The sequence below is a fragment of the Colobus angolensis genome, unplaced genomic scaffold (genome assembly GCF_000951035.1).
Source record: "Colobus angolensis palliatus isolate OR3802 unplaced genomic scaffold, Cang.pa_1.0 Scaffold163, whole genome shotgun sequence".
Taxonomy (NCBI): Eukaryota; Metazoa; Chordata; class Mammalia; order Primates; family Cercopithecidae; genus Colobus; species Colobus angolensis.
Genome location: NW_012114744.1, coordinates 2239357 through 2251529, shown reverse-complemented (window position 1 = coordinate 2251529; position 12173 = coordinate 2239357). Strand labels below are relative to the sequence as shown.

Genomic DNA, 12173 nt, shown 5'->3' with positions numbered 1-12173 from the left:
TTACAGGCATGAGCCACCATGCCCAGCCTGATTCCACTATTCTTAGAGAGAATTCCCCACTCCCTTCTCTTAGGAGAGAAAGGAAAGAATGCTATTTTCTCCATCAAGTAAAAGCACAGTTCATTTTGATAAACCCCACAGTAAACTGTTTTCTGCTTTCCACCATGCACTACTTTCTTTTTGTCAAGTGCCAGCAGATGTCGCTTAGGATCAGAAGTGTCTCTGACTGCAGTGAAAAACGCCTTGTGCTGATGCTTGGACATTGCTTGCCATACATTGTACTTGACGTGCTGCTGGCAGACAGAGATGCTGATGCCCTCAGATTGTATACAACATGCCTACATCTTGAATCTAAAAAGAAAAATCAGCTTCTCCACATTCTTTCTAGTATGATCAAGAGGCCAGATAAAGAGCCAAGGCAAGTGATACTAACTGGTGTTATGGCATTCACACATCATGTCAGACCAACACATGCAGAAGCTGAACATTTACCACAGTGATGGGAAGAGGTGAGTCACAAAGACCCAGAAAGGACACTACTTGTAGCTAAATCTTATGGAGTAGTGGTGCCTTACTTTCCTCAAGAAGTTCCTCACTCGCTAGTCCTCCTTAAATGGAAGGTAAGGCATACTGGGTATGAGAAGCTGTGATCAAAAGCCTTGGTATCATTACGGGATACCTTGATGAACCAGGCAAGTATCAGCAGCTTTTGAATTGTTGCCTTTGGCCTTGAGTGACACCTCACAAAAAGTAGTGAGTGCAAAAACATCTAGTACTTCTAATGGCCTATGATACTTGGAATATGGAATTTGGAAATGTACAATCTTACACCTGCACTGCTGAATAAGACTGAAAAACTTATCAGGGAAAAAGAACAAAGGGAAGGAGGGCTGGATGAACACAAGCTTCACATGTATCTTTCTGCCTTGCAATCCTTGACTGTGTCACTTTTTGCATTAATGGTACAGAATGTACCTTTCTCAAGCAAAGACAAGCTCCATGGTGAAGTGCCACAGGTGGAAGTGACTGGGTTCCCTCAGCCTGTGATGCCCCTTCAAGATGTGTTTATCACTGAAAGTCATAAGCAATTGGTAGTGCTACTTCAGTTTTATAATTACCACCTAGAACATGAGGGTACAACATGAGAGTTTACTGTGGGTTGTCATTCATTACCACAATTTACAGAAATAGATGGCAAAATTAAAGTTACTTCACCTGCCTATGTCCATGAATTCTCCAGATTGTTCCACTGCCTTTGCTGAACATTTGGCAACATGTTTTCAAACACTAAGGTAAAACTTGAGTTTCGGGAGATTTTAAAACTGTCTGAAGAAAACAATTCCTTAACAAGAAATGGAGTCCTCACCAAAGCAGCTATAAAAATGGTAAACTGACAAAAATTTAAAAAAATGTTTTTAAACCTTAAGCAACTGAAAAAATAAAGATGAAAGTATAAAAAGCAGACAATGTATGTGCATGGGAGCACACAGACATACATGTACACAAATACCCACCACCAAAACAAAAAACGAAAACCAAAAAACCCAACAACAACAAAAAGTCCCAAAACAGCCATCCAGAGGCATTAAATTTAGCGGCAAAGGACCCTGCACTCTCCAGCAGTCCAAAGGTACACTACTCTGGGAAATACCTGTACTAAAAATGACTCACTGTTTAGCCTAAATTCAAATTTACTGAGGCATCAGTATTTTATTTGAGAATCCTACCTACAGCCCCTATAATTTCCACATGGTATGGGCCACCATGATCAAGGAAGGAGATATTACGGTAGGAATTTTTCAGATATGAATGGCGGTCAGACTCACCTGGAAAGCTCGGAAAAAACACAGATTCCCACCCTCTATTCTAGACCCAGTGAATCTATTTTCAGAGAATGGTGACCTAGAAATCTATGTTTTAGAGAATCTCTCCAGGTGATTCTGAAGGGTGACCAGATACCGCACCCATGTCCTATAAGGGCCTTTAGATGTAAAATTTGTCTAGTCTAGTCTCCTTGCAAAATGAATTACAGGTTTTACTTGATTCTCAAGAAAATGAAACACCAAAAAGGGTCACTACTTTAGACACTGGTAGTAAAATTAAAGGAGCTATTATGCACTTTTCCACTTCAACTAAAAGAATTATTTGAGGTTGTTTTCCACAACTCTCTAAAAAATGGCTGTCTTTTGAGAATTAGAGGTAAAAAAGGAGAAAAAACCTACTTTTTTGAACTCTAGGACATTTAAATAGTTTATGACCAAGTGATCACTATTGCATGTCTGTGTTTCAGGTGAATTTATTTTAATATGGGTAAACTTAAGAGTGGTAATTTGTTTTAGTAAGTTTTTCTCAAAATTTTTTTCCTTTATAATTATCATTTTGATTGGTAATTAAAAACAGGGCCCACAGCACTTAACCTAAAACTGGGTCACCTACAGAACTCAACATTGATTCTTCTTTAAATATGTTTTTACCATTTATTTAAAATATGAAGAAACCCATGAATCCAAAGTAGGCATTATCATCAACTAAAAGAGAGTAAGTTATGTAAACTATTCTTTTATCTTACGTTTTCAATTTCCTTTTCCCTTCTGAATCATTTCCCTTGTACACCCTAGAATGTTCTCTTACAAAAAAAGTATTTCTTAAAATGAAATAGCAGGAAAAAACAAAGTAGTAATACATATTTTTCTCTTTTGTTTCACTACCAATTTTTTTCAAGAATAATTTATACTTACTGTCTCCACTTATCCTTTAGTCGACATTTATTGAGCCCCTAATACAGTGAAACTTAACCCTAGTTGCACATTCAGATCACTTCGGAAGCTTTAAAACAACAACAACAACAAAACAAACAAACAAACAAAAACAAACAAGGAATTACGGATACTCCAGGCCTCACCCACAAGAGGAACCTGCGCGTTCATTTTGTTTATAAACTCTCCAGTTGATTCTAATGTGCAACCAGAGTTGAAAATCACTGATTTAATACATGCTAGGCACTCTACTGGAATTACCATGATGATGAAGACATAAGGCCTGGCTCTGAAGAACACAGGAAATAAGGACAGTGGGTAAATCTATTAAAATTGGTAAATGTTATAACAAAGATAAGTACAAATTGCTAAGGGAGCAGAGATAGGTCAGGATACAAAAGAAGAGGAGAAAGACCTTGAGTCTGGTTATTCAAAGATGAGTTGTTTAGAATGCAAACAATACTGAAAGGCCATTTCTGGAAAAGGGAAAATACATACTTTTTATTACAGACTCCAGTTATCTGGCTTATGTTTCTCCACTCCTTGCTCCAAACACTAGTAAAATTATTCTCTTGAAGGCCACTAATCCCTAGTCCACCACTTAAATAGCCTTAACTGCACCAGTTTCCTGTCTGTACAATGAAGACAATAACAAGGTTATTCTCACAATTAATAGGGAGAATACATGTTAAAGTGCCGGGCAGAGAGTAGGTGTAATTTGTTTCTCATTCCTTTCTCTTAAATCCAAAGGCTTTTTTTCAATCTCATACCCCTAATCTCTGCAACTGCTCCTTCTTGAAATTCTCTTCACATTCTGCGATCTGAGCACCTACTCTGTGCTAGCTATCAATAGGTAACACTTTGACTTCAAGGGTTTCTCCTCACCTTTAGGTCTCTCTCCACTTCTTATTCCTCAAATCAAAGTATTAAGTATCTGCTTCCTGCCCTCTCCTCTTTCCTAAGTCTAAGCTTTTTGTCCTAAAGGGCTTATCCCATCTCGCTTTAACCCACAAAAAGGATTCTCAAATCTCTATATAATCTCTGGAGGTGACCTCTTTTCCAAGCTGTTTCTCTGTCTCCCGTATCTGCTAGGCATTTTCACATAAACAAACTAACATTTCAAACTCAGTACAACCAAATTCACCATTATTCCTCCCAACTGTGTATCCTCTTTCCCGTATTCTCCAGTTGTTACTAGTGGTACCAATTCCCAGTTATCCAGACTTCAATGTTCAGAGTTTTCTCTGACTCATGCCTTTCCCCTCTATTCATTTACCAAGTCTTGTTGATTCCAACTCTAAAATCTATTAGCAATCCTTTTTGCCTCCATTTCTTGTGGGATGACTTTAAACCAGGTCCTAAAGTCCACTTAAGCCAGGTTCTCAACTGTTCTTACTAGCTCTAATCTATCTAGACCCATGGGTCTCAACCAGGGGTGAATTTGTCCACCAGGAGACATTTTGGATTGGTAAGCCTTGGTGGTGGTAGTGGCATATCACGTGGGCCAAGGATGTTGCTAAACATCCTACAATGCATAGGATGTCCACTCGCCCAACAATATCTGGCCCAAACTGTCAACAGTGCTGAGGTGGAAGAACCCTGACAGTGAGCTGTTAAACAGCACAATTCACCTTTGCATCTCTTATTCTAAAAGTACCGAAGATAGAGTAGACACTCAACTATTTAACCGAATTCTTTTTTTTTTTTTTTTTTGAGACAGAGTCTTGCTCTGTCGCCCGGGCTGGAGTGCAGTGGCCGGATCTCAGCTCACTGCAAGCTCCGCCTCCAGGGTTTACGCCATTCTCCTGCCTCAGCCTCCCGAGAAGCTGGGACTACAGGCGCCCGCCACCTCGCCTGGCTAGTTTTTTGTATTTTTTAGTAGAGACGGGGTTTCACCGTGTAGGATGGTCTCGATCTCCTGACCTCGTGATTCGCCCGTCTTGGCCTCCCAAAGTGCTGGGATTACAGGCTTGAGCCACCGCGCCCGGCCAACCGAATTCTTTTTACACAAAACTCACTGCCTGCTCATTCCCACTTTCCTGTTATTTTTCCCTATGTTGTGCTCTCTGGTATGAGCTTGACCCCAACTGATGTTTACCATGCCCCTAGGCAGAAGTAGTTTTTCTATCTTCTAAATTTTTAGACCCAATTTAGTATGTATCTTATATATGTCCAATTCATCTTTGAATCTATAGTTTTGCATTGCATTGTATCTACCTTCCAGGTGATCGCTACACTTTAGTGAATTTAAAACTTAATCTATGCTGTCATTATTGCTATTCACAAATATTCCAATTTGCCTCTTTTTCCCTGACCTTTCTGAAATTAGGTTTATACATGTAACTTGCTTTAGCTAATTGAAATCTGAGGAGAAGTGATGTGAGCTCCTTCCAGCTACTTGGAAGGCTGAGGCAGGAGAATCGCTTGAACCCAGGAGGCAGAGGTAGCAGTGAGCCGAGATTGTGCCACTGTACTCAAGCCTAGGTGACAGAGTAAGACTCTGTCTCAAAAAAAAAGAAGTGTGCAATTCATTCCATTTCCTTCCCACCACTGCAGTGACTGAGAAAAAAGTTTAGGTGGAAGCTCTCTAACCAACTGGAAAGCTAAATTACTTCCCTGAGCAGGGCTCTCTGTTGACCCACACTAGATATACATCGAATGAATGAGATGCAGTACAAAGCTCCCACATTCAATACTCTTGTGCTGAGATTTTAGGACGTTTGTTAACTTTATGTACCACTAAAAAAGGAAAAATGCTACCAATGAAATATTACAAGCCATTGATTGAACAATGCAGCCTGATTTCAGAGATCTTAAAATATAACAAAGTATCAGTACTGAAATCAGTGAAATATAGTATATTTGGTAAATGAATGAAGATGAAGGTGAACAATTTCAAAAGTCATTTTCAGTAGAAACACTGTGAATTAGAATGCATAAGAAAAGTTCTCAGCCATTAAGATACATAGTGAGACATGTAAATACATCGTAAGAGCAAGAATGTAAAAACTGTACTTAATCCTCAAAATAAAATTTATGAAATACTCCTTTTTTGACAACAGCCATGAGTATGTTTATGGAACCTGTTAGAAGAGTGGTTTTCAGAAGACAAAGACCCCATTTTCTTTGATATGCATGAATCTCTTATTACAAATTACTGCTATAATAACTTTAACAAATTTTTGCTTCAGGTGACTGATAAGGCTTTTAGGTCATAGCTTGGAACCACAGGTCAAGTTTTGCCATCATGCTTTTCAACCTTAAAAATTATTTAAATTCTCTAAGTGTTTTCATATCTGTATTCTCACACTAACGTGCAATTATTCTATCCAACTACTTATGCAAAAATGGCTCCCAAATGCACTGAAAATTTACCACAGATTTACTTTAATGTGTAAAGTCTGAAAAACTCCACTAATGTTATAGCTGCTATCAAGTTCCTGTCTGCAACAGAAATTTTCATATTTTATTGATGAAATAACATAATTTATCTATAGAATGGAATTAGGAACGAATATTGTCTACATTAATAGCTTTCTGCTTGAGTTTACTTAATCATTAATAAGAACTTTTTTTTTTAAACTTTTTGAGATGGAGTCTTGCTCTATTGCCCAGGCTGGAATGCAGTGGTGCGATCACCGCTCACTGCAACCTCCGCCTCCCTGGTTCAAGTGATTCTCCTGCCTCAGCCTCCTGAGTAGCTTGAACTACAGGTGCACGACACCATGCCCAGGTAATTTTTTGTATTTTTAGTAGAGATGGGGTTTCACCATGTTGGTCAGGCTGGTCTCGCACTCCTGACCTCAGGTGATTCACCCGCCTCAGCCTTCCAAAGTGCTGGGGGTATAGGTGTGAGCCACAGCACCCTGCCAATAAGAGCATTTCTAATTTTACATTAATATTATGAAATATATTTCATATATTTCATATATGAATATGAATGGCAGCTTCTATTGTTTTTACATACACAAAATTTCTGAAGCCAGTTACTAAGGGAGACGTATATAAACTACAGATAGAGTCATCCTATTCAGCACACGTAGAGTAATGACAGATGCTAAAGATGACATTATGTTTACACTTAGGAATTCCAATGGAAAAGGGAAAAAACAGTAAGCAAATAACTATTACGCAAAATTGTATTTAATACTAACGATCTCTTGTAGAGTTCAGACGAGAGGCTAAAAAAGCTGTGTAATCTAAGCTAAATCTTGAGGGATGACTGAGATTTTCATGTTTCAAAAAAGGGGACAGACCTGGGAGCAGTGCCAATACTTAAAGTAGATGAAAAGTCATGAGCAGAGAAAAATAACTACAATTTATTGTGTGCTTACTACACGCCAAGCCCAATAGACTTATAACAACTTAATGAAGAAGGTAACTTACTACCACATTCTAACATTTCAGAGCAAACTGAGGCTAAGATTAAATAATTTATCGGAGGTGCTGGAAATGGACCAGTGGCTGGGAGTGGTGGCTCATGCCTACGCCTGTAATCCCAGCACTTTAGGAGGTCAAGGTGGGCAGATCACCTGAGCTCAGGAGTTCCAGACCAGCCTGGGCAACATGGTGAAACCCCATCTCTACTAAAAACACAAAAATCGCCGGGCGCGGTGGCTCAAGCCTGTAATCCCAGCACTTTGGGAGGCCGAGACGGGTGGATCACGAGGTCAGCAGATCAAGACCATCCTGGCTAACACGGTGAAACCCCCGTCTCTACCAAAAAATACAAAAAACTAGCCGGGCGAGGTGGCGTGCGCCTGTAGTCCCAGCCACTCGGGAGGCTGAGGCAGGAGAATGGCGTGAACCTGGGAGGCGGAGCTTGCAGTGAGCTGAGATCCGGCCACTGCACTCCAGCCTGGGCGACAGAGCGAGACTCCGTCTCAAAAAAAAAAAAAAAAAAACCACAAAAATCAGCCAGGCACGCAGGCATGTGCCTGTAGTCCCAGCTACTCAGGAGGCTAAGACAGGAGAATTGCTTGGGCCTGGGAGACGGAGGTTGTAGTGAGCCGAGACTGTGCCACTGCACTCCAGCCTGGGTGACAGAGTGAGAATCTGTCTCAAAAAAAAAAAGAGAGACAGAAATGAACTAGTATGCAGTTCTCTGAAGTCTCTCTAAATTCACAGCACGATTAAGTAACAATATATATTGAAAATGTCAGAACTATTTAGGTTAAAACGGAATACAAGGCCATGAATACCATTTTTTAAGAGCTGGACTTCCTTGTAAAGGCAATGGAGGATCCAGGCACTAAAATTTTGAGAGTAGAGAAATGACATAATAAAGCATGGCTTAGATACAGGAAACAGGAGGAATCAGTCTAGAAACTTTATAGTAAAAACCTAACAGTGGCAAATACAACAGAAGGGAAAGAATGGATATGAGACATTTTTCTTGACTTTACTTCTTAACTGTTGGCACAGAACAAGTATAATCAAGTTGCATTCCGTTTGTACAGTGAAATTTTGTTACCAAACATTATTTAATAATCAGGTCAATGAAGAGATAATAAACCAAGTATTAATATAAATGAATTGACTTTTCAAACAAGAAATAAGTTATTTGTATAATACATTTTGATGACGGAAGTGACAACTTTTACCAGTTGATTGTAAGGTACGGGGCCAAAAAAAGTTAGAATAAAGCTGAAATTAAAGACCAGGATGACTGGAATAATGGGAATAAAGATATAAAGAGAAAAATCATCAAGAGAAGATAGATTATACCCCCCTTTGTGTGAGAGGAAAGAAGAAGGGAGTTCATAAATTTACTTCTAGGCAAGCTCCATTTGAACGTACTTAATTAACCATCTCCAGTGAACATGACTAGCAGATAAAAATCTGACCAGTAATCAGGAAAGAAGTTAGTGCTACAGCTATGTACCTGGGAGACATCTGCAAAGACCTAAAAGTTGAAGCTATGGGATAGATTATTGTAATCACTGAAGTAAAGGGTTACAGGAAGACAAAAGATCCTTTCCCATCAGTAACTAAGTGTATTCCTTCTGGAACTTGAATCTCTCATCCAGAGAGAGGTTTCGGAATGGGTCTTTTCAATTGAGTCTTACACAACTATTTCATATAATTTCAAATTCACAAAAATGCTTTACTGTACAATACAGCTGACCCAGGAATGAAAATGAACTGTTTTGGGTCTAGGGTTTCTGTAACTATGTAAAAAAGTCTATGGGACACACTATACAAGAGCTTTAAAGAACTTCATTGTGGTCTTCAGCTAAATTTATTTCCCATTCACCCAGTGGCCAAAGGAGAAAAGATTATTAAATTTCATAGTGATAGTCACAAAAAGCAATTGTGTACGACTTTAAAAAACAAAACTATTATTCCAGATTAATTTCTAAAATGCTTCCTACCAGTAGCATAACACATTTAAATGTGTTAACAATAAGCTTTATTCTAAAATGATCAAGACAAAAATTTAGAACTTAACACTACTTGTTTGGTATTACTGTTTTTAAAACAGGGCCAGGAATCATGGCTCATGCCTGTAATCCCAACACTTTAGGAGGCCCAAGCGGGAGGATAGCTTGAGCCGGAGTTTGAGACCAGCCTGGATAACATCATGACACCCTGTCTCTATAAAAAAAATTTTTTATATTAGCTGGGTGTGGTGACACGCCTGCGTGTACTCCCAGCTACTTGGGGAGACTGAGGTGAGAGGACTGCTTGAGCCCAGGAAGTTGAGGTTGCAGTGAGGCATGATCACCACTGCACTCTAGCCTGGGTGACAGAGTGAGACCCTGTCTAAAAAAGAAAAAAAGGAAGAACCAACGTTTCTCCTTTTTCAAAATAAGCTGTCAACAAATTAAAAATGAAGAGACAAAACCAGAAGAGGTTCTTATCAATTTTGTTTAAGAAAGCATAATGTTGGCTGGGCACAGTGGCTCACACTTGTAATGCCAGCACTTTGGGAGGCTGAGGGAGGTGGATCACCTGATGTCAGGAGTTCAAGACCAGCCTGGACAACATAGTGAAACCCCGCCTCTACTAAAAATACAAGAATAAGCTGGGCACGGTAGCACGTGCCTGTAATCCCAGCTACTCAGGAGGCTGAGTCAGGAGAATCGCTTGAGCCCAGGAGGCACAGGTTGCAGAGAGCCGAGATTGCACCACTGAACTCCAGGCTGGGCAACAGAGGGGGACTCTGTCTCAAAAAAAAAAAAAAAAAAAAAAGAAGAGAGCATAATGTAACAAGACCTTCATCTTGACTGTCCTTGGGTGAACTACTTAAAGCTTCTGAACCTCACTCTACTCATCTGTGAAATGGAAATAGAACAACTACCTGTTACAACAACAAATTAAGTAATGAATGGATCTAACTGAGCCAAGCATATATATAGTACAGTACTAGATACATCTTAACAGCTTCCCTTCCTCAGATTTGCAATCTAGAACGGAAATCTCAAAAACTTAAAAGTATTCAAAACTTAGTATTATTTTTTTAGAGATGAGGTCTCGCTATGTTGCCCAGGCTGGTCTACAACTCCTGGGCTCAAGCGATCCTCCATACCTTGGCATCCAGAGTAGCTGGCATTACAGGTGCAAACCACCGTGCCCAGCTTGACAGCTTATTTTTGAAAATTACCAGTAAGGCATAGAAAGAGTCATATCAAAATATCACTTTTAAGTCCTCTCTGTTTTCTGATCCCATACTGGACACATCCTCCTCCCCCAAAATGAAAACAACCTTTAGATATCTCAATTGACAAGAACGTTAAAATTTCACTTAACTGGTTACTTGAATTTAACCTAAAGTTTTGTCAGTTTTTAAATTAGTAAACATAGTGATGAAATTTATATGTAAAATATCTACATAATATTCTTACAAAACAAAAATCAAATTAGAATTTTCATTCATTTAACTATACAACATTCTGCTACTGGGCGGCGCAGGCTTTCAGACACAGAACCTCCTCATTCCTCTTTATGAAGCTTAGTGCCCTGAGAGTGCCGGATAATAAGGCATCTTGTTATCTCATTTTAAAAAAAACTTTTTAATCTTAGGCCTTTACACCACATGGCAGGTCTTATTAACTCCTACACTGAGTATTCTCTCTTCAGCTAGATTTCTAGCCACTTGAGCTACTAATCACCACTTAAGAATGGTAGAATAAAAACACGACCATCTCTTTTTAAGCTTTTTAGCACGACTCAATTTGAAACATGTGTTTGTGCACTCTTGTACATTTTCAGTCACCTACTTAGGGTTATTTACCAAGATTATACATTGAATACTGTACAGCAACTTTTGTGGATACAGGGATCTGCCTACTGGGTCTGTGGGTTATGGAGAAGTTGCTCGCCCCCATTTTGTTGTTGTATTATCCCTTTCACCAAACAACACAAGAGAAAAACAGATTTCCGAAAATAAAAATGAGGCTGACTTCTGACCATTCACATTGGGAATGGGACAGAACCTTCTATTTCGGTGCAAGAACACGGCATATAAAAACACCTAGAGCAGAGGGTCCCAAATGAAAAGATTCTCAGACTTACACGAGGATTTCTTAAACACCACAACGTACCTAAATGTACCTGTATTTTCCTCCATTGGCTGTACTGCTTTGAAATTTAAAAATGAAGCACTCTTTAACGAAGAGTGGACATTTCCAACCCTACAACTAACTCACTAGTATGTTCTGTCAGTTACTTCTAAGTCTGAGAAACGTCAGGGTCCTTTCCGAGAAACAGCAAAAATTAGCAGGGTTCTCCCCTATCCCACCACCCTCGGGAATGGGACGTTCACGAAAGCCAAACGAAAGAGGCGAATTAAGAGAGCAGCAGTTCAATGAATTATTCCATTGCTCGTATTAAATATCTGAGAACTTAAGTAGTTCACCTGGTTCCACCGCTGTCACAGCATCTGACATACAGTAAAAGCAGTAGAACAATTTCTCCTCTCGGAAGAAGTCCTAGCAGGAAGGTGAGGTGCCACCAAATCGACCGGGGGGAGAATGCTGCCAAGGTGGGCAGAAAACAACTATGGGGAGGGGGTTGTCTTTTTGTGAGCAACTCCGCTGCCTCCCGGGGAACATGGGAGCTGCAAAGCTTACTGCTAGAGCCACGAAACGAAAGAGAGAGGGAGAGAGAGAGGCCTCCACAGGGAAAGGGAAAAAAAAAGGATAAACCGTAGAGAATCAGAAAAGGAAGCGTTTTGCTTTGGGGAGGGGGAAGTAGAAGGGAGAAGTGAAGGTCTGCTTCCTAAGCGATTTTTCCCTTCCCCCTCACCCGCCGCTACACTCACAGGCCAGGCCGCCGCGCTGGGCACTGCCCCTTGGGCCGCTCCCAGGCACGGACGCAGACCCCTTTGCGTCCCCGGTCCCCGGACCCCGGCGCAGGCTCCGCGGCCGGATAGCAGGAGAGAGTCCCGGGCAGCCGTCGCCCTCCCCCGCGCCC

General features: G+C 40.2%; 1 protein-coding gene across 1 annotated transcript in view; it reads right to left on the bottom strand.

Moving 5' to 3' along the window:
- Nucleotides 1–12173, bottom strand: part of CAPZA2 (capping protein (actin filament) muscle Z-line, alpha 2) — a 56473-nt gene that overhangs the window by 43709 nt on the left and 591 nt on the right. The window contains exons 2-3 of the mRNA XM_011937421.1: nucleotides 4771–4777; nucleotides 2276–2279 (exon numbers count right to left, since the gene is read on the bottom strand). Of these exons, the coding sequence (XP_011792811.1) occupies nucleotides 2276–2279; nucleotides 4771–4777 (11 nt within the window). The remainder of the gene's footprint in view (nucleotides 1–2275; nucleotides 2280–4770; nucleotides 4778–12173) is intronic.